The sequence below is a fragment of the Mesoplodon bidens genome, assembly GCF_964165515.1.
Source record: "Mesoplodon bidens genome assembly, chromosome: 1".
Lineage (NCBI taxonomy): Eukaryota > Metazoa > Chordata > Mammalia > Artiodactyla > Ziphiidae > Mesoplodon > Mesoplodon bidens.
Window position 1 is genome coordinate 106,893,177 of NC_138176.1, and position 22,887 is coordinate 106,916,063.

The 22,887-nt window shown below is 59.6% G+C and overlaps 1 protein-coding gene across 1 annotated transcript; it reads right to left on the reverse strand.

Annotated features, from left to right (window-relative positions):
- Positions 1–708: 708 nt before the first annotated feature.
- On the reverse strand, positions 709–14,270 carry FGFRL1 (fibroblast growth factor receptor like 1). Its single transcript, XM_081235271.1, has 7 exons — positions 13,990–14,270; positions 13,331–13,428; positions 4,108–4,380; positions 2,871–2,951; positions 2,478–2,762; positions 2,054–2,407; positions 709–1,959 (listed from the first exon to the last, which is right to left on the reverse strand). The coding sequence occupies exons 2-7, from the start codon at positions 13,410–13,412 to the stop codon at positions 1,517–1,519; spliced, it is 1,518 nt and encodes a 505-aa protein (XP_081091397.1). The 5' UTR covers positions 13,413–13,428; positions 13,990–14,270; the 3' UTR covers positions 709–1,516.
- Between the last annotated feature and the right edge of the window lie 8,617 nt (positions 14,271–22,887).

Genomic DNA, 22,887 nt, shown 5'->3' on the forward strand with positions numbered 1-22,887 from the left:
AGCGGTGGGCCTAGCACTGCCTGGGCAGGATGGTGGGCACCCTGACCGGCAGGTCAGGCAGAGCCTGGGCTTGTTTCCTGAAGCGCTGAGAACCAGCGGCTTGGCCTCACCCCCCGCTGACCTTCCGACATACTGCGCCGGGGGCTTTGCTAAAATCACACCGGCTCTTAGTGCTTTTCTTAAGATGTTCCAGAACCTCTGGGCCAGGGGCAACCCAACCGCTGCCTGCTGGTTGGGTGAGTCAGAGCCTCAGTTTCCTCATCCGGAGAGCGAGGCCACGGTTGCACACCCAGGGTGGACGGTGCCCTGCAGGCAACTGGCCCTAGCCCACCTCACCACCAAGGCCACCCAGGGAACCCCAGAATGTGGGATGGGAGAAACACGGGCCCTGCACTGAGGGCTGGGGGACCACACAAGTACAGAGAGGGGGCCCCCCCTGGGACAGATGTGCAGGACTCTGGCTGGCCAAGGAGGTGCATGCAGGTGAGCGGGGAAGAGTCCTTCAGCTCAGAGCACTGATGGCGGGCCCTGGGGACCCTCAGGCCTCGGCCCCCGAGCCTAAGGCCTGGTGATGGGGTTCCTGAGAGCTCCCCCATCCGTCCTATAAATAGGCACATGCGCACGCACAGATGCAGACACAGGAAGATATAAACAGGCACACGCGCACGAACAGATGCAGACACAGGAAGAAACACCAGCTTAGAGGAAAGGATGCACATTTTCTTGTTTAACAAAATAAATTAAATATACGAAGCTTCAGCTCAAACTCTATATAAAATTACAGAGGCCTGGGGCCGCCACGGGTAGTGGGGTGATGGATGCCCGGTCCCGAGGTGGACATCCAGCGTGGCCAAAAGGCCAGGTGGGTCCTGGGCCTCAGGAGAGGCCAAGTCTCTGTGGCCCAGCCCTCCTTTCATCATTATTAATATTATTATCTTAATTTCTTAAATATAAATATCAAGGGCCCCTTCTCTCTGGCAGTGGGACGGGAGGCACCCCCAGCCAGCTCCGGCCTGTCAGGACGGGGCCTAGGACTGCTCCGCCCGACCCCCCTGCCCAGGGCACTGGTGGACTCCTGGACACCCAGGACAGGTGGTGGCAAAAATAGCCTGGGCAGGGACACAGGCGGGCAGGCGTAGGGAAGGGGTCGGAGTTTTTGGTTTGCAAAGCCAGGGTGCCTCTCAGATCTCCTGCCAGGCCAGGGTGGGGGGGTGACCACGGCCCCCATGAAATCCTTATCACGGGGCCAAGGGATTCCTTCATGAGCTAGCCCATCGCTACATGCACACTGCAGAGTTACAACACAGACCTTCCCAAAGGCTTCTTAGTCTGAGTGTGTGTGTGTGTGTAATTGTGTGTGTGTGTGTGTCCAGAGGTATGTCATGCATGTGTGTGCGTCCAGGTGTGTGTGTGTCTCACGTGGGGCGCCTCTCACCCGCAGTCCATCTTCCTCTGTGGCCCTCTGCCCCAAGCCTGCCCGGCTGGCCGGCCCTCCACAAGCCCACCCCGAGGCACCCTAGCACTGGTAGTGGATGTGTTGATGCTGGTGGACCTTGCCCTCCACGTGCGAATGCGTGTGTGAGTGCGTGTGCGTGTGCGTGTCCGTGTAGAGTTTGGGGTAAAGCTTGGGGCCGGCGGCTGAGCCCGTGCCCAGCAGGTGCTGGGGGGCCGCCGGGGGCCCGAGTTCCTCACACAGCCCCACACCGGGGCCGGCACCGAGGGTGGGGGGTGCCGGCAGGTCCTTGTCCCCGACGCGGTCGCGGGCCGTCGCGGGCGGGCGATGTGCAGGCACCGGAGGGGCAGGCGTGGGGGCGCATGGCTTCTTCTTGGCCTGGCAGAGCCACAGGAGCACGGTGCCCAGGATGAACACGGCGCCGGCTGGGATGCCGATGACCACTGGCCACGGCAGGCTGGTGGTCGAGGACGAGGGGGCCACGGGCGGCCCTGGCGGCTTGGGGTCTGCAGGAGAAACCGAGGAGGGGGCGGGGAGGGGAGCGTCACGTGTGGGCGTGGCCCGGGTGGGGCGGGGCGGGGCAGGGCGGGGCCCACGCACCGGGCAGCACGGTCAGGAAGGCGCTGCGAAAGCTGTAGCCCATGGTGTTGGCACCCAGGCAGATGTACATGCCCGCGTCGTCCTGGCGCGCGCGTGTGATGAGCAGCTTGTTGAGGTAGGAGCCGTCGGGCCGCGACCACACGTCACCCGTGGGCAGCACCACGAACTTCTGGCCGCCCACGTCGATGGTGGAGTTGTAGCGGCCCTCGGCGCCATACTCCACGCGCTTCAGCCACTGGATCACCGGCTTCACGTCGCTGCGCACTTTGCACTGGAAGGATGTCGTGCCTCCGAAGTCCACCGTCGTGTTCACGGGGTGCGTGCCCGTGAGGACAGGCTTGGAGCGCGTCCGCTCTGCGCAGGGACATGCGTTGGGCACAGCCCCGGGCGCCAGCCCGCCCCCACCCCCGGCCCCGGCACTCACGGATCACGTCCACCTTGTAGGTGGCGTTGATGGCGCCCGCGCGGTTCGACACGCGGCACGTGTACTTGCCGCTGTCCTCGGGGCGCAGGTTCTTCAGGCTCAGGGTCCACTTCTTCTTCCTGTGCTCACCAGCCTCCGGGCGCGTCAAGGCCTGGTCATCCTTCATCCACATGATGTCGGGCCGTGGGTGCCCACTGGCCACGCACTTGAGCCGCACGGAGCTGCCCACGGGCCGCGCAATCACCCGGCGCCTCATCTTGGAGGGCTGCGTGAAGCGGGGCCGGGCTGCGCAGGGTGGAGGGGAGCAGGCGGGGCATAGAAGTCAGCGGGCACTGGGGTGGAGGCACAGCCCCACCCCCCGACCAAGATGGTGATGTCTGTCCCTGTGCTCACCCCATTGCTTGCTGGCTGGGTCTTCCTGGCCCCCGGAAGAGCCGTCGTGCCCCGGGCTCTCCCTTCCTGGACTGGTGTCGTCTGCAGAGGGGAGGGCGCATGAGAGGGGCTTCGGCAGCCCCTGTAAGACCCCAGAACTGGCTCCCGGGCCCCAGCCTCAGGCCCAGCTGGGAAAGCTCTAGAAACGCCAGCAGGAGGCCACGGGTGCACACCCACGTCTCAGAATCCCAGAGACAGCTGGGCAGGAGCCGCCCACCCGGCGCACTCCCTGGGTGCAGGTGACCCCGACAGGCGTGGGTGGGACGGAGATCTGGCTCCCCCACCCTGGCTCCGGGGGGTCTGCAGGGCTGGGGGGAGGTGGGGACCAGGCCCAGCCGGCAGCTGCAGTAACCCTAACCCACATCAAGGGGCCGAGGGCTTGGTGAGCTGACATGGCTTGCATACCGCCTGGTCATCCTCCCCTTTGAAAAGACGCTGCGGGGGACACCCACAGTATTCCCATTCCACAGCCCAGAGAAGGCCTGTGGGGCCTGAGGGGGGGCGGCGTGCTGAGGAATGCCCCCACTCCCAGTGACAGCCGCCGCCTCCACGGCCCAGGACCAAGGCCAGGCGCTCAGACCCCACCCCGGAACCCAGTGGAGGGGTGTGTGGGTCAGGCTCCTCCTTTGTGCTGCCAGGGAGCCTGCCCCGAGGGACCCACCCGGGAGCCCATGGGGGAGGGCCAGGCACCAGCGCCTGGTACCAGCAAGTGGAGGGCGTGTTGCTGGGGGCGCCGCCCAGTCCCCAAGCCCGGGCCCCAGAGGCAGAGGAAAACAGAAGGCCTTTCCTTCCCAGCGGCCCCTCTGAACTCCGAAACCCGAGCCTCAAAGTCATGGCCGACGCCAAGGCTGCTGGCCCGCCTGCCCCACCAGGCTGCCCTTCAATGGGACCACCACCTGGGGCCCCCATACCCACTCCTGCCGCCCCCCCAGCCAGCCCTGGCCCCCAGGTCAGCAGAACTTTGGGGGAGAAGGGGTCGGGAGGAAGGGGGACCCCAAGGTGAGGCCTGAGGGGGCGGGGCCCAGCCTGGGCGTGGTGTCCTGGGCTCAGAGGCGGGGAGCAGGACGGCTCTGGTCCTGGGGGCAGTGGGCCGAGCTCATGCAGGGTGAGGGGTGGGCACACAGGGAGGGTCTGCCTCCCCGCCCGAGCTGACTAGGCACACACAGCAAGGCCCCGCCCTGGCACGGCCAGCACTGACCCATCACGATGAGGGTGTAGTTGACGCTGAGGCTGCCAAAACCGTTCGTGGCCTTGCACACGTAGGCGCCAGCGTCCTCCCGTTCCACCTCCTTCACCTTCAGCCCCTGGGGCAGCACGCGGAAGCGGCTCCAGCCGCCGTGGATTGTCCGGCCGTCCTTGGTCCACATGGTCAGTGGCGGCGGGTCCCCCTCCACGGGGCACTGCAGCCGCACAGTGCGGCCGAGCCGGGCCACCTGCCGCGGGACTACCTTGTCCGCCATCCTCGGGGGGCCTGTGGGGGTCAGAGGGCTCGATCAGGGAGGAGGGGACCGGCAGGTGGTTGGTCAGGGCCAAGGCAGGCATGGGCACTGGGAGCCGGGGGAGGGCTGTCCCTGCCGGGCCCCCTTCCCAGGACTCCACCCAGATACGCCTACCCAGCTCCCAGACCACAGGAGGCGGCGTTCACCCAGGGCCCACTGCGCTCCCGCATGGGAGCCGGAATGTGGCTCGCCCAGGACGCACGTCCACAGGCGAGCGAGGGCGGCCCCCACCACCTCCCTGCAGGCACCCTGTTTGTGTGTGCACGTGCGAGCGTCCCTGCGTCTGGTGACCCGTGTCTGTGCCTGTGTGTGCATGGGCTGCATCAAACCAGGTCTGCCTGCCTGGACAAGAGCCTCCCTGCTGCCAGCCAGGCCACACCAGGTCACCAAGGCCCTGGAGTCAGAGGGCAAGCAGCTGGGTATCCCAGCCCTGGGTGACCACTATCTGCCATGGGAGAAGCCTGAGTCCCGGGCTGAGGCCATGGTGCCCTTCACCAGCGGGAAGAAACCCATCCCCGTCCCCACCGGCCCGGGTCCACCCAGCCTCATTTTCTCTGGAGTCAAGTCCAGGGACAATGGGGATGACCAGGCCTAGAGGGCAGCGAGAGACAGGCCAGCTGGGAAGGACGGTGAGGACATCAGAAGGCTATGGAGCTATCTCCTGGTGGACCCTCAGTCCCCTCCCCGTGCTCCCATGCCTGACACCCTGAGCTGGGGCTGGTCTGCAGCCCCTACACCACAGGAAGACCACGAGGGGTGGAGGGCTCTTACGTGGTCACCCACCCACGGTCCCTCCAGACCAGGAGAGGCAGCCACGGGCACCCAGCTGCCCTTCCCAGGGGCTTGGCTGGGCCTGGCTCCCAGGACTCCACCCACCAGCCACTGGAAGAGGCAACCACCCCACACGGCAGCCACTCCAGGCCGTGAAGGCCACGTCCCGAGCCCTGGCCACACGGAGGTGCCGGAGGCGCGGCTGCTCTGAGACGCTGTCGCTCCAGGGCCTGAGAGCGGCATGTGTTTTTAATAACCAGCTGGTGTTTCTTCAACATGCAATTGCCAGCTGATTCTGCTGCCGCCTTGCAACCAAAGTGCTCCTGTGGGTCCCCCAGAGACTGTAGCTCCCAGGGACTCTCACAGAGCATGGGCCCCCATCGCCTCTGCCTGGGGTGCGGAGGGAGGGTAGGGGGCTGTCCCCATTTGGATGGAGGGAGCTGACAGCCCAGGGCTCAGCTTCTCTGGGGCCCCAGGTGGGGAGGGGTTCCCGAGTCTCTGATTCCAGGGGACTGGGGTGTGAGGGACACAGAGACACTAGGCACCTTCCCTCTACAGCCTCCCCTCTCCACATCCTGCCCCATTCGGGTGGCCCCACCCCCTCCAGGCAGCCTCTGGACAGTGGGCCATGCCAGAGGTGCCAGCCAGCCAGCCAGCCCTCTGGCTTCCCGATACCCGCCTCTCCCTAATCACTCGTCTCCAGGGCCCCCCAGGCACCTACCCAGATCGCAGTGGGAGAGGCTTCAGGGCCCCCAGACAAGTGGACCTTCTGAGGCCCCCCAGGCCGCCCAGGATCCAGGCCTCATTCCCAGGCAGACCCTGTCCACCACCTGTCACTGCCTGAAATTCCACCATTCACAGGGGCCTCCCAGGCTGCAGGACAAAAGGGCACCCCCCAGCCCTTCCCGGGCTGACACCTGGGTGCAAGGATCACACACACACACAAGCACAGGCACAAGGACCCACACATGTCCACACAGACACACGCAATGGTCCGGAAAGCATGTGGGGAGGACGGTGCCCGCACGAGGAACAGCATCCCTCCCTGCTGGGACTCTGCCTGTCCCAGCGGCATTGTGGGGGCACCACTGGCGGCTGGTTCAAACACCCCCGACCCCGGAAGGAGCCCGCCTCAGTGGCAGAGAAAGCGCCAGCCTGACAGTGCGGCCCCTCCCTCTCCCCACCCTCCAGAGGAAGCCTTGTTGGGGGGCACCTACTGGGTGGCAGGGACGCCACCCTCGGTCCTGTGGAGTGAAGGGACAGAGCCAAGTGACCGCCAGATGTGCCGGAAGTGTGGCCCCACGGGCCGGCCTGTGAGCAATGAGGGGGACACGGCAGCGCCCGTCCAGAGGCCCCGGCTGGAGCCAGCCTTATCCTAAAGCAAACAGTCCCCCTCCCCTCTGTGGCCAGCCTCACCCCTCCCCACCCCCACCTGTGCTCCGGGGGACCCAGACACGAGGCCGGGTTCCTGCCCCCCACCCCAGCCTCTGCAAGAGACCCCCCAGCAGGCTCACCAGCAGGAGGCCTGGCCCCCCAGATTCCTGGGAATTTTGGCCGCCAGCACGGCTGCTGCAGCTCTATATTTAGCCTGGGAAACACAAGCCCTGTTGTTCCACCTGGACAAGGCCTCCCACTCCTCAGCCACGGGGAAACTGAGGCCTGAGCTGGAGACCAGGAGGGCGTGTGGGTGGGGGCAGCCGACAGAGCCTTAGCGCCTTCCCCGTGAGCACCTCCTCCAGGAAGCCCCAACCCTGCACCCACCTGCAGTCACAGCCCTAGGAAGCTGCAGGCACAGGCAGGATGCACATGGCGCAGGCAGGGCAGACGCGGGGCAAAGGCAGGTTGGGGCAGGGTCTCGCCCCAAGAGGGGGGCTGAATGTCAAGGTAACGGGCAGGGACGGTGTCGCCCCTTCCTCTCCTCCATCCTCCTCCACCCTTAGCTGTGAAAACATGGTCAGGAATGGGGGTAGTAGCGGGGATGGGGGGCAGCCGCTCCGAGGGCCCCACAAACCCAGCTTGGATTCCCAGCCGCCATCCAGAGCTGCTGTCACACAGACCCTGTCACACCGACCCCCAGATGCACACCCCAACAGTGGATGCAGACTCCCTGCCACACACACCCCACCTCTGAGCACTCCAGACGCCCAGGCCCACAGCCCCTCCCCCTGCCTGGCCAGGAGCACCGCTTTCCCCAGTTTAGTATAACAAGACCCGGCTGCAACCCCAGCTGATACCCCTCCTGCCCCGGGGCCCAGGGAGGCAAAGATGCTGGCAGGGACAGAGAAGGGACCCCCAGCTGTGGCCCACCCCATGCCCACCACCCCGTACCCCCAAGCCGTCTTCACAGGCCCTCGGGGCCGCCCCGAAGCTCAGGACCCCACACCTCACTGCCCTGCGGCCTCCGCCCAGCCTGGCGCACCTTCCCGACACCCCCTTCCCCCTCCCCGCACCAGGGGCACGGTGGCCTGCCCTGGCCACTCCATCTGGACCCGCACTCCCGCTCTGTTCACCGTCTGTCAGGGGCTTGGCCGTGGCAGGGGTGAGAGGGATCCCAAGTATCGGCTCCACCCCTCCCCACCACCCAGGGTGTTCTGTGGGCCCTGGCTTGCCGACCCCAAGCTCCCTTCAAGAGGGGCTGGGCCAGACGTCGCCCCTCTTCCACGGCCCATGTGTCAGAGACCAGCAGGGGCCACAGAGGTACCGGTGGTCTCAGCCGTCACCCCGTGAAGCCGCAAACACAGGTGAGGATGAGGGTGCATGAAGCACCGGCCGGCTCATCAGGGCAGCTCTGTCCCGCACAAGCCCTGCGAAGGCCCAGAAGTTTCCAGCCTGGAAGGAATTCTCTGGCAGGGGGCGGGGGAGGTGGGGGGAGCATCGGGCTAACCAGCATGGGCCTGGCCGTGGGGTGAGGGCGGCCAGCCAGGAGTCACCGTCCTGCTGTGCAGGCCAAGCTAAGTGAGCAGCGTGGGGAGGGGCGCTGGGCCCTGGCTGGGGGGCCGGAAGGGGGAAGGTCCACCCAGCCTGCCTGGGCACCTGGCACTAGGCAGGGCAAGTAGGCACTCTCTGGGGGTTGCAGGCGCCCAAGGTGTCCCTCACAGTGAGGACCGGGCACAGCTGGGTGAGCTGGGAAGGCTGTAGGGCCAGCACCCTCCCCAAGAAGGCGAGGCCTGGGGGGGAAGGACAGGAACACCCCAGGGCGGGGGCACAGGTGAGGACCACCCCAGGGCTGCCACGAGGGGGGCAGGCTCAGCACACGTGCACACCCGCACTCGCACACAGGCTCCCGGTCACCAGCCGGCCCAGGGCGGCCCCCGGGGGCTGGACCCACGGGATCTGTGGTGGAACTGGTAGGACCCGCAGGACAGGTGGTTGCCCCAGAAACCAGGCCATTCTGGGCGTGGCAAAGGGACGGCCTGACCCACCGAGCAAGCCGGCGGGAGCGTCCCCTCCACCGGCTGCCCAGCCACGCACCAGGGGGCGGGCAGACCGGGGGCCTCCAGGTCTGTTCTCTTCTCGGGAGGCCCCCAGATGGACCTCCAGTGGCCCCCCAGCTTCAGGGCTCCTCCGCCTAACCCTCACCACCCCCAGGACCGACACGGGAGGCCCAGAGCATCACCCTGACAGTGCCACTTCCCTGGGGGGGGGACCCATGTGAGCTGCCAACGGGACAGTGACCAGAAAGCAACCAGACCCACCGCCCGGGCCCTCCCCAAGGGACTCAGCTGAACACCGGGCAGCCCCATCGGGTGTCCAGATCTCACTAGGCCCACCAGACTCAACACTGTCTCACCCCAACCCTGCCCACCCCGCCATCCACCCCCACCTCACCAGCGTCACTTGACCCAGACCCTCTCCCAGCTGCCAAAGGACCGAGAAGGCCCTTGTCCAGTGGGACCTCCCACACCTGCCGGCACTGGACCCAGAGCACAGGGTAACGCGCCGCGGGGCCCAGACCACCCCAGGGGCCCTGCCCCAGGGGGCCCCGATCCAGGTACCGGAGTCACCTCGGAGGGGAGATGAGGACATTTTCCTGAGCCTGGAGCCCCTGGGCGTTTAAGCAGAACCTCGAGGGTGAGGGCGATGGCTATGGCAGCAGAAGACCCAGCGCACCCAGCAGCCCGGCCTGCGCGACCCCAGGCCAGAGCCCCTCCCTCCCACCCATACCTGCTCCATGACAGCCCATGCCCACGGCGGGCTTCTTGAGGCGAGGACTGAGGCCATGGGGCCTGAGCAGGCCAGCCCAGACTAGGCGCCCCCAGGCCCCTGGAGGCCACGGGGCAGGCCACCTGGCCCTCAAGGCGCACACGCTGTGTCAGGCTGAGCTCCAGAGTCAGCCCCAGTCCCCGCCGGAACCCGGACAGGCTGCTGCACGAGTGCAGAGGGCAGCCCTGAAGCCACTGGCAGTGGCCCTGGATCAGGAGAGTGTGCTCCGCAGGCCCCGGCTCCTCCGGGGCTCAGGATCATGGGAGCCAGAGGGGGTCCCTCCTCCCCGCCTGCTGCCCCAGGCCCAGTTATTCACTCCTCAGCCACTCAACAGCGCACAGCTTGTGTAAATCTCTCATGAAATAAACTCCCCGGCAGGAAGAAAAGCAATTGTGTTTCCTGCCAAGATGGGAAACCCTGGATTTCAGCAGCCCTTAGGCTGGAGCAACTCCTGCAGTGCTTCAGGGACGACAGCTCCTAGAAACCCCACCCTGGGCCAGTTCTCCTCAAGGGGGCCAGTCTGTGCTCATGGTGGGTAGGCACCTACCCCACCCCCTGCCTGCCTCCAGGCCCCACCCCCAGCCACTCAGTTGGGGCACAGCGGGTGGATGGAGGCCCCAGGACTCCTGGCCGGAGCCAGGAAGGCTGGCCACAACGTCCTGGTGGAAAAGCCCCCAGGACACCCCCTCAGCTGACCAGCTTCTCCGCCCAGCCCTTCCCCACTCAAGGTCCCTACCTCACTACACCAAGGCGCCCATGTCCACTGGATGTCCACTCTGGCCCCGGTGAGCTGCCCACCTCTGCCCACAACATCCCCCCAGCTGGAGGCCTGTCCTTGCCTACCCTGACCAGCACCCACCTCTCCTTCCAGGCCCTGGGGTGACGCCCACGCCTCTGCATTCCACCTCCCTCCAGTGGACCCCGGGCTGCGACCCCACCTGAGGTAGCCCAGGACCGTGGCCCCTGCTCTCCAGGGGCCCGGAGAGAAGCGAGCCTGGGCTTGACCAGGAGCACCTGGTGGCCACCACTAGGAAGAGCGGGTGGCGGGCAAGGTAGGTGGGGCCACACTGGCTGCAGCGTCCCTGGGGTCTGGGAACGGTGGCATGGGCACGGGCACGCCTTCCTCCCACATGCTGCCCTGCTGACGGAGGCTGTCACCTGGACGCACCAGGGCTGCAGTCACCAGGCAAGGCACAGCATGGGGCAAATGAGGCCAACGTGGATGGCCACATAGCGGGTAGGCGGCCACAGCCCACCTCCCCCAGCACGTCAGTGAGCCTGATCCGCCCAGGTGATCGGAGGCTGAGGCTGCTGCTGGGGAAAACCAACATGTCCCCCGTTAGGGCTGCGGAGCCGGGCGGGAGCCGGAGGCCCACTGATCCCCCCGCCATGGAGACAGAGCCTGCGGGCAGCCCAGGCTCAGCCTGGCCCAGCCAAAGGCCACTTTGTTCAGCTCCCTCCTCCCCCCCAGAGGAGACAGTGATTTATTTTCCCTTCCAGGAGTGGGGCCCAAGACAAGACGTAAATGGGGCCGCTGGCCCACATCCCCAGCTCGCAGAGCCTGGGCCGGGCTCCCACAAGTCCACCTCAGCCCTGGCCGCACACTGGCCAGCAAGGCCTGCAGGGATCTAGAGGAGAGGAGGAGGCCCCCTGCAGCCTGGCCAGAGGCCGAGGTCAGACAACGCACATGCACACGCCACAGCCGCCCTGACGGCCACATGCTTCCCCAACGACTCACACACCCCAGCAGACCCTTCCCACCACAGCCCGAAGGCAGGGCAGCCCCAAGTCCTCGCCATCCCGCAGGAGGTAGGGCACCCGGGCACACCGGCCAGGTCCAGGGGACAGGGAGGGACCTCCAGGGCTGGCTGCTCAGAGACCGTCCACTGCACCACCATCCTCAGAGAAGTTCACACGTGGCACTTCTCAGAAAACCCTGAAATGACTTCTTCCAAAGTAATTTGTAAAAGGTATTTCATTCGGAACCTCTCAGAGCTCCCACTGTGAGAAATAAAATGGAAATGGAGAAAGCCAAATTCTTTTTTCAAATTTGAAAAAAAAAAAACAAAAACAGTTTAAGACAAACCCACCAAGATTGTGAAACTTTGGGAAAAGGGGAACTTTAAAAATATGATTGGAGTCTAGAAATGTACCGATTCCAGAAATTGTGACACCACGGGGAAAACGGCTTTCAAAAAACCACCCAAACTCTCTCTGCGCTGGTTTGTCAGCCTAAAGAAGGTCCACGCTCAGCCTGTTCACTCGCCAAGTGGGAAGGGCCTGAAACAACTCTGCCCTCCAGTCCAGGCCTGGTGGAGAAGCCAGCACAATTCAGGAAGAGCACTGCCCCCCGCACCCCCAAAACCACAGAGGCCCTTGCCCTTGGAAAGGGGCTCCCACCTCCCTACTGCCGCCAGGGCCCTCACCATGCAGCCCAAGGCCTCAGCCAAGGGGCACAGAGCAGCCTGTGGTCCCTCTGGGACCCCTCGGCGCCGAGGCAGGCCCTACCGCCCACTGCCATCCACGGCCCGCTGCCACCCGCCACTCCACCTCCGGCTCCAGCCAACAACCAGGCCAGGCCAGTGGCCTCCAGAGCCTCCCTGGCCGAGTGGCCAGAGGACCGGCAGGTGCGTGGATGGGGGAGTCCAAGCAGATAAAAGAGCAATCAGAGTCCAGGCCGCTGGCCACTGGCAGAGGGGGGGCCTTGCTGGGCATGACCTGAGTGTCCGCAGTACCCTGGACACTGCCCGTCCCGGCCACGCCTGGGCAGCCCCCACCCTCAAGCGAGCCAGCCAGTCCCTGGCGGGGCAGGCGGGGCTGGGGGTGGGGGTGGGTACCGTGGCATGAGGCCCACCTGGGCCGCCGCCCGCCACCCCACACCCGAACGTGGCCATATAAGGCCGGGTTGGTCTCAGTGCGCCCGCTGGGCGGCAGCGGCGCGGGGGAGGGGTGCGAAGCCTCAGAGGACTGGTAGACAGGGCAAGGACGATCCTGAGTGGTCAACACACCCAAAGGGCTGGCCTGGCTGCAGGTCCCGCCTAGCTGAGCGAGGCCAGCACTGAGCATGGCAGTGGGAGTCTGCGGGCACGCATCACCCATCAGCCAAGGACGCCCCTTGATGGGGCTGGTTGCAGGGGCAGGGGTCCCTCCGGAGGCATCTGGGCCTGCCCGCTTGCACAGCAGGTGCGTGAGCCCACGTCCAGGCCCTGGTGTGGTGCACGCCAAGAGACGTAGTGTGTAGCCGGAAGTAGGTGGTCTCAGGGTCTGCCTTAAGACAGGCCTCTACCCTCCACCATGCAGTGACCCCATGCACTGGGCACTCAGTCTCCCAGCCCCCACCCTGTACCTCCCTAGAGACAGGCAGGCCTAGGGCACAGGGCTGGGTCATTAGTCCCAGAGGCCAAGAATGTCCCCACTGTCCCCACACCCAACCCTGGCCACCAGGGGGATCTCTGCAGGTTCCCAGGGGCCTAATTCGGTCCAATGTGGCCAAACAGCCCATCACTCATGAATCCACCGTGAGCAGCTGCCCGCAACTGCAGGGATGTGTGTGTGGATGTGTGCGTGTGTCCTGAGGGGAACTGGGGCCAGAGCCCACCCTGCCAGCAAGCGTGGGGCCCCACAGATGAGCTGGGGGTGCCCTGAGGGTGAGGGGTAACCCTTTGGGAGAGCTGGAGGGACCTCATGGGTGAGATGGGGATGCCCCATAGGTGAGGGGTGCCCCACAGGTAGCTGGGGAGCCACGTGGGTGAGGGGGGCCCGCGGGTGAGCTGGAGTGTCCCATGGGTGCACTGGGGCGCCCCGCCGGTGAAGGGCGGGCAGAGCGGGGCCAGCAGGGGCGGGGCGCAGGCACGCGCGCCAGGCGGGCACTGTGGCAGGGTTCAGGGCCGGAGGGAAAGGGGCGGCGCTGGCGGAGGCCGGGGCGCCGGGCTGGGCGCCAGCACTCACCTCGGGCGGCGGTGGCCGGCGGGAGGGCCCCCAGCAGCAGCAGCAGCGGCAGCAGCAGCACCAACGCGGGGCTCGGCGTCATCTCGGCCAGTGCGGACCTGGGGTGTATTCAGACGCCGGTCACTGCGTGGGGGTGGGGGTCGCCCTGCCCCCCGCCTTGGGCCCCGGAGCCGCCCGCACCCCAGCCCTGGGTCGCGGGGACCGGGGTGCGGGCCGCCCCGCCTTCCCTGCCGCGCTCCGGGCGGAGGAAGCGGCGGCGGGGGAACCGTGGTTATCAAAGGCAGACAAAGGGTTTACACTAATTACCGACCTCCCCCGCCCCCCCTCCAAACACCGTCTGGATTCCTGGCTCTTGTAACTCGGGCCCTGCCCGCGGGACACACAACACCGGCGGCCCCGCAGATAATCGCCTGCGCCATTAGCGGACAAATTTGCGTTGGGGGGGCCCACGTGGGGTACGGGGCGGGGGCGGGGCACTGGCAGGACCTCGGGCCAGGCGAGAGCGGCGGCGGCGCGTGCCGGTGCCGGCGGCTCCCCACCGCGGAGCGGGAACCCGGACGCTCTCAGCCCGGGCCCCCGCCCCCGGCCCCGGCCCCCGGCCCTCCCGAGTCGGCCCGCCCAGTCTGCCCCGGGGATCGCGGGCGCGCGGAGGGGCTCACCTCGGCGGAGCTCGCGGGCGGCGGGGCTCAGGGCCGGGCCCGCGGGGCGCGCTGCGCGGTCATCGCCGCCCCGGGCGCCGCACCCCGCCGCCCCGCGCCCCGGGGCCCGGCCTCGGGACGGGGCGGCGCTACCTGGGCGCGGGCGGCTCGGGTCGGGGCCGGGGCGGGAGCCGGGGGCTGGGGCCTGGGGGCGGGGCGGGCGTCGGGGTCGGTCCGGGGGCCGGGGCCGGGGTCCCGGGGCGGCGGGGCGAGGGGCCCGGGGCGCCGCGCCGCGAGGCGTCCTTCCCTGCGGGGCTTTGTCAACTCTCCCGGAGCGAGCGCCGAGCCCGCCGCGCGCCCCGCCCCGACACAACTTCCTGCCAATCGGCACGCCGAGGCCGCCGCGTCCCGCCCCCTTGTCCCGCCCATCTCCCCGCCCCTCGTCCCGCCCCGCGCCCGAACTTTCCGCCAATCGTCGTGCGCGCCCTCCCCGCCCGACTGGCTCCCCGCCTTAACCCTCGCGGTGCGGGCGGCCCGCGGGCGGGTCGGCTCCCCGGGGCGCGGCCCCGCCCCCGCCCCGGCCGGCCCTAGCCCAGCCACGCCCCCGCACGGCCCGCCCCTAGCCCCGCCCCCAGCCGTTCCCACCCTCCCCAGCCAGGTCCAACACACCGCGCCCCCTCACGGCCATCCGCCGAGCCCCGCCCAGGCCCAGCCCAGTTTTGCGCACCTCCAGGTCCCGCGGCGCCCACCTCACAGCTACACCCGTTGGCTCCCGTGTCTGAGCACACAACTTCAGGCCACCAACACCCCGCGCACCAGCTGGGCCGTCAGGGCCCCGAGGTCTGAGCCCCCGATTGTCGTGGGAGCGGAGGGGAGATCCAAGACCCCGCTCTGGCCCCAAGAGACTCCAGGGAGGGCCAAGTCGCATGTGATGTGGGGTACTGAGGTCCTGTGCAGATGAAGAAACGCAGGCACAGAGAAGTCAGGTAATTTACCCCAGATTTCCAAGGCAGCACTTGGCATGCCCAGGACTGGAACCACACGCTGCAGAATCCAGCTCTCCTGGGGATCTTTCTCCACACTGCCCCACTGCCCTTCCCTTTCCTGTTCAGCAACGTGCACACACTGGCTCCCATGCCTCCCCTATTTCCATCCATCAGGGTCTTCCTGAGCAACCCCCATCCTCTCTGGCCTGAATCAGTGGGCCAGGCTCCCCTGGCTCCCCCTCCACTGTCACATCTCTGGAACGGAGAATCATCATTTAAAACACAGCCTTGACACGTCTCTGGCTCCCCAGTGCCCTCAACACAAACCCCATCACCCTTGAGGCCCTGGATGCCTGGGTCCTGTCCAGCTCCCACCCCCACCCCCTGCAGCCCTCTCTCCATCCCCTCTGGACCTTTGCCCATGCTATTCCCTCGGGAACCCTGCCTGGAACAGCCTCTCTCCTCTCAGGAGCTCCCTCTCCCAGGAAGCCTTCCAGGGAACACTAGAACTGGAGAGGCCTTGCAGGTCCGAATCGCCAGGGCAGAGGAGAGCTGGGTGAGGGTGTGAGCCATCAGGGTTTGGGGCCCGGTGAGACCCCGGCTGCGCACCTCTTCCAAGCCAGTGAGAAGGCGGTTCCCAAATCCTGTCTCTGGGCCCGGGTGAGCACCTCGTGGGAGGGTGGTGGTGAGCCAGGCATGCCCCCCATCCTGCCCGCACGCGGGGTGAAGGCCCAGACGTTGACAGACCCGAGTAGCCCTCCTGCACTTGGAGTCAGGCCCCGCAGCGAGAAGCCAGGAGAGCGGGTTCAGTGCCCACCTAAGGACGGTGCCAGCGGCGCTGGGGGTCACAGGTGCTCTGGGACAAAACGGGCATGTGGGTGAAGAGGTCCGGGGCTAGTGGCGGGCTGCGCGGGCAGGGTTATGAGGAGACGCCAACGGGGCGTGAAGAGCTGCGGCAGGTGGGAGGATGCCAGGGGCAGCTGTGTGAAAGGTGGCTCTGAACCGGGGGGGGGGGGGGGGGGTCGGAAACAGGAAGTGGGCCGAGGGCGAGGCGGCCCCGCGCCGGTGTGCGGGATGAGGTGGGCCGTGGGGAGGGGTCTCCGCCAGGTGAGCAGCGCCAGGTGGGGGTGGCAGTCCCTGCTGGCGGGCGAGGGGCCGTGGCCTGGTGTTCGCGTGGGAAGGGGCGCGTCCCGGGCGGGGCTCACCTCCCTGAGCGGGGACGCGCTGCCCCCTGGCGGAGGCTCGGAGCGTGGCGGCCCCCGAGGCCGCCCGGCTCCCCTCCCTCCCTCCCTGGGACCCGCGGCCGCCTCTCCGTGCAGGACGCGGCGCTCCCCACGCCGGCGCCAGGCCAGCCTGAGCGCATCTCCAAAGCCGCCTCCTCCACGAAACCCTCCCACCAGCGGGCTCCCACTTCCCCTTCATGACAATGGGCCCGGAATACGGAACCTGTTCAAACACTGTCCTTTTAACCTCCCGATCTCAATCCTCCCGTCTGCAATCAGATCCCATGGAATTATCCTGGGGATTGCAAGAGTTTCTGTCTCCCACCTGCCGGACACAGCGAGCCCCAAGAAGTATTTATCTGCTCTTCATACAATCGTCAGTCAACCACGAGAAGCTGAGCCCTGGCTCTGTGCGAGACCGGGACGGGTGAGGGTGGGCAAGGAGGGCGTGTTCGCAGCCCTGAGAGAGAAGGCATCTTAGTAGCAAGTGTAGGGACTAAGAGAAACGCCTCTAATGATGGAAAGTGCTTGCCAGGGAATTGAAGCCCCTGACATACAGGCTTCTGCTTCTGCTCCAGATGAAATGACAGAGGCCAGATTTACATGCTCTCCGCATGTTAAAAAAAATAAAAAATAAAAAATTCAGAGATAAATACATGTGAAAAGCAGCAGCCAAGACATCACGCAACAGGAGACAGCGATCCTTGAGAGACGGCAAACAAATGAAGGAAGACTTAAATAGTCCCGGCTCCCTCCCTGCAGTTTCCTGGGCGCAGTGCTGGCAGTGGGGACCCAGGCAGAGCCCAGAGGGAGGGGGAGTCCCGGGAAGGCAAGACGGCTGTGGTTCACAGGGCAGAGTCCTGGAGAGGAGAGAGCTGTGCAGACAGGTAGCCCCAGAGGCCCGCAGAGGGTCACCCTCGAGGCTCCAGTGGAGTACAGATCAGTCCAGAAGTGAAAAGGAACCATCCAAGGCTGGGGAAAAACCACCCAGAAGGATGGGAGCCCACAGGGCAGGAACACAGTGCCTGCATTCAACAGCCAGAGCTGAGAACCTAGTAATTCAAGCAGTGTCAGATAGAGTAGAAAGAAGGGTCTTGCCTCAGTAGAAGGGAAAAATCAACTCTAAACTAAATGCATTTCTGGTCCTGCCCAGCAAAGCTTAAAAACAAGACCTAAAGGATCACACAGTTTCCAAGTCACTTAACTGTGTCCCAGAAACAAATGCAAGAATATTTATAGGAATACAAAACTATCCAGCACCCAACAAGGTAGAACACACAATGTTTGACATCCAACCAAAAATTATTAGCATGAAAAGAAGCAGAAAATGATAACCTGTACTGAGGGGAGAAAAATAATCAAAAAGAAGCCAGAAATGACAAAAACAACAGAATTAGTGGACAAAAACATCATGCACACTTCCTGTGACTATATTCCACATACGCAAGATGCCAGCAGCGAGGCTAAGTATGTTAAGTAGAGACGTGGAAGATTTTTCTAAAGCCTCAAACTGAACTCTAGGGAGGACAATCAAAATGGCAGATAAAGAATACACTGAACGGGATCAAGAGAACACTGTGAAAGAAAAGGTTGTGAACTTGAAGGCAGAGCTATAGAAACTATGCAAATGAAACATAGAGAGAAAAATGACTGAAAAGAATGAACAAAGCATCCGTGAGTTGGGGGACAGCTTCAGGTAGTGAAATACACCTGGAACTGGAGCCCGAAGGGAGAGGACACAGAGGTGGAAAAGAAAGAATATTTGAAGAAAAAGTGGCCAGAATTTTTCAAAATGTAGTGAAAAACATAAACCCACAGTTCCCAAAAGCTCAACAAAATTTAAGCACAAGAAACATGAAGAAAACTACACCAAGGACCATCCTCCTCAAAATGCTGAAAACCAGTTATAAAGAGAATAGCTTAAAAGCATCCAGAGAAAAAAGGCACATTTTTATACAGGAACAAAGAAAAGGATGATTGGTTGATGTCTTGAATGAAAACAATGCACCCAAGAAGACAGTGAAGCAATATCTTTAAAATACAAGGAAAGGAAACCCACTAACCTGCACTCTTTACCAGCAAAAGTGTCTTCTGAAAACAAGGGTGAAACAGGGCTTTTTCAGACATAAGAAGCTGGAAGAATTAGTCACTGGCAGATCTGTACTACCAGAAACATGAAAGGACATCCTCCAAGTAGAAGGAAGATGGGACCAGAGGGAAACCAGGAGCCACACAGAGAAGTGAAGGGCCCCAGAAAGGGAGACTACGTAAGTCGCTGTAAGGAATGCTTTTTTAATGATTTAAATCTCTTTAAAAGATAATCAATCATCTGCTTACAGCAGAAATAACAACAATGTATTGTGTGGTCTCTATCATATGAAAAGTTAAAATGTATGACCACAGGAGTACAAAGGCTGGGAGGGGAAAATCAGAAATGGTGTTTTAAGGTTCTCTTACTACATATGAGTTGGTATGATCTCACTCAACAGTGGATATTGACAAGTTAAAAAATGTATAGTATAAATCCCAATGCAACCACTAAAATAACCGAACAAAGAATTACAGCTAAGAAGGCAACAAAAGAGACAAATGGGATAATTTAAAAAAATAATTAAAAAGGGCAGGAAAAAAGGAGAAAAGAACAGATGAGATGAATAAAAGATAAATAGCAAGATGTAGATTTAAACCTAATCATATCAATAATCACATTAAATGTAAATGATTGAAACATCCCAATAAAAGGCAGAGGTTACCAGATTGGGTTAAAAAAAAAAGCAAGATTCAACTATATGCTGCCCACACAGAGCACACTTCAAATACAGACACAAATTGGTTAAAAGTAAAGGGGTGGGAAAAGATAAATTGGCTAACACTCAACAAAATAACTGAGTGGCTGATGTATTAATATCAAAGTAAAGTTCAGAGCAAGAATATGACCAGAGAAAAATTGGGCCATTTCATAATGACAAAGTTCTAAAATCATCAAAAGGGGGCTTCCTTGGTGGCGCAGCGGTTGAGAGTCTGCCTGCTGATGCAGGGGACACGGGTTCATGCCCCAGTCCGGGAAAATCCCACATGCCGCGGAGCAGCTGGGCCCGTGAGCCATGGCCGCTGAGCCTGTACGTCCGGAGCCTGTGCTCCGCAACGGGAGAGGCCACAACAGTGAGAGGCCCGCATACCACAAAAAAAATAAATAAAAATTAAAAAAATAAAGAAAATAAAATCATCAGAAGGATGTAACAGTCCTAAATGTGCATGTACCCGATGGCACATGGTAAGAATCCATGAAGCAAAAGCCGATTAGGAGAAATGGGCAAATCCACAATTATACTCAGAGATTTCAACACTCTTCGCCCAAATGTGATTCAACAAGTAGACAGAAGATCATCAGGAATATAGAAGACTTGAATACTATCACCTAACTTGGCCTGGTTGATATTTACAGAACAGTCAAACATTTCCTGAGCCACAGGTGGCAATATTTTTTAAATAATTCAAGTCATTCAAAGAATGTTGTCTGACCATATTGGAATTATACTAGAAATCACTAACAAAAGATATCTGGGAAATCCTCAAATGTTTGCAAACCAATAATCCACTTCCTTTTTTTAATATTTTATTTATGAAAAAGACCCGGCTGTGCCGGGTCTTTCTTGCAGCATGCAGGATCTTTCGTTGCAGCATGCAGACTCTTAGTTGCGGTGTGTGGGATCTAGTTCCCTGACCAGGGATCGAACCCAGGCCCCCTGCATTGGGAGTGCAGAGTCTTAGCCACTGGACCACTAGGGAAGTCCCAGTAATCCACTTCTTAATTTCCCATACATTGAAGAAGAAACCAAGGGAAAATTAAGAATTATTTTGAACTGAATGGAAATGAAAAGAGAACATATCAAAAACTGTGGAACACAGTTAAAGCAGTACTTAGAAATTTATGGCACTAAGCACCTAATTAGAGAAGACAGGGCTCAGATCAATGGCCTCAGTTTCCTTCCAAAGGAACTAGAAAACATGAGAAAAGATGAAACCCCAAGTAAGCAGAAGAAAGCAAACAGGAAAGATCACGTTAGAAATCAATGAAATAGAAAACAAAACAAAAATTAAAAAATAGAGAAAATTAATGAAACCAAAAGCTGGTTCTTTGAGAAGATCAATAAAACCCATAAATCTTTTATACATGGATCTGGAAAAAAAAGAGAAAAGACACAGATTATCAATATTAGGAACAAGAGACGCAACGTTACTACAGATTCTACACACATTAGAAGAAGAATAGGACCAGAATTTGAAAAGATACATGTTCACTGCAGCACTATTTACAATACCCAAGATGTGGAAACAACCTAAATGTCCATCAACAGACGAATGGATAAAGAAGATGTGGTACATATATACAATGGAACATTACTCAGCCATTAAAAAGAATGAAATAATGCTATTTGCAGCAACATGGGTGAACCTAGAGATTATCATACTGAGTGAAGTAAGTCAGACAGAAAGACAAATATCATATGATATTGCTTATATGTGGGATCTAAAAAAAGGCTACAAATGAACTTATCTACAAAACAGAAATAGAGTTACAGATGTAGAAAATAAACCCCTTACCATGGGGGTAAGGAGGAGAAGGATAAATTGGAAGATTGGGATTGACACATACACACTACTGTATATAAAACAGATAACTAATAAGGACCTACTGTAGAGCACAGGGAACTCTACTCAGTACTCTGTAATGGCCTATATGGGAAAAGAATCTAAAAAAGAGTGGATATATGTATATGTATAACAGATTCACTTTGCTGTATACCTGAAATTAAGAACATTGTAAATCAACTATACCCCAATAAATTTTTTTTAAAAAAGAAGAATAGGGAATATTGTGAATAAATTTATGCCAATACATTTGACACCTTAGAAGAACTGGACAAATTCACTGAAAAACAAAAACTACCAAAGCTCACTCTAGAAGAAGTAGAAAACCTGAATGTATTTATTAAATAATTTGAATTTTTAGTTAAAAATCTTCCCACAGAGAAAACACCAGGCCCAGGGAGGATGGTGGTGGTGTGATGAATTGGGAGACTGGGATTGACATATATACACTAATACGTATAAAATAGATAACTAATAAGAATCTGCTGTATAAAAAATAAATAAACAAAATTCAAAAGAAAAAGGATATGCCACTCTCATAAAATGAGTGGGGGGCATTTCCTCTTTCTCTGTTTTGTAAAACAATTTGAATAAGATTGAAAATATCTGTTCCTTCAGTGTTTGGTAGAACTTACCCAAGGAATTATTTGAGGTTGGATTTTTTTGTGGGTATATTTATGTATGTATGTGGCTGTGTGCCTGTGTGCTTATGTGTGAATAAATTTTAAACTATTAATTCATTTTCTTTATTGATAAGAAAAAAGAAAAAAGAAAACACCAGGCCCAGATGGCTTCACTGACAAATTCTACAAAACATTTAAGGAGGAAATAACACCCATTCTACGCAAACACTCCCATCAAAGGGAAGAGAAGGGGCTACCTCTTGACTCATTCCATGAGGCCAAATCCAGAATGACAAGAACAGAAACCTACAGAACAGAACAGTATCGGTCATGAACACAGATGCAAAACACCTTAAGTTTTGGTTAATCAAATCCAACAAAAAAAGGATAATACATCATGATCAGGTGGGGTTTATCCCAGGGATGCAAAGTTGGTTTAACATTTGAAAATCAATCAACATAACTTACCATATCAACAGAAAGAAAAAAATATGATTATTTCAGTAGATGCAGAAAGAGCACTGGACAGAATCCAACACCCATTCCTGATGTTAAAAAAAAAAAAAACTCTCAGCAAACTGGCAAAGAAAAGGACATCCTCCAACTGAGAAAAGGCATCTACAAAAACATTACAGCTAACATCATACTTAATTGTTAAAGAATGACGCTCACCCCTTAAATTAGAACCAGACCTGGGGTTTGCTCTCTTCCTGCTAGTCACATCGTGCTGGAGGGTCAAGCCAGTTCAGACTGGAAAGAAGTAAAATGCCCCTGATTTGTAAATGACAAGATCATCTATGTGGACAATTCTATGGACTCTACAAGAAAAGAAGTCACCAAAATGAACGGTATTAGTGCGCTTAGCAAGGTGGCGAGACACAACCAGCTGCAAGCAACAAGTTTCCAAAGAGCCAAGCACACACGTAATCGAGTCACATGACGAGCGTCCCACTCGCAGGTATTTACCCAACAGTAAAGGAGGTACATGTCCACACAAATTTGCACACAAATGTTCACAGTGGCTTTATTTGTAACAGCCCCGAACCGGGAACTACCCAAATGTCCGTCAACAAGTGACGGGGCAAACCGTTCTAGGTCCACACAATGGGACGTGATCAGCCATAAAAAGCCGTGAACCATCCATCGACACTTGGCAACGACGCAGGTAAGTCTGAAGGTAACTGTGCTGGTGGAAAAGGCGTGCGAACTGTGTGATGGCATCCGTACCACATTCTAGAAAGAGCCACTGGGTCTACAGTGACCGAGGCAGACGTGGGGCTGCCTGGGTCGGGGCTGGGAGGGGGCGTGAGACGATCTCTGGGGGTGATGGGAACAGCCACTGTCTAGATTGTGGTCAGAGTTTCATGGACAGAAACAGGTCAAAACATATCAAATCATATGCTCTAAATAGTGTCAATTATGTCTCAATAAAGT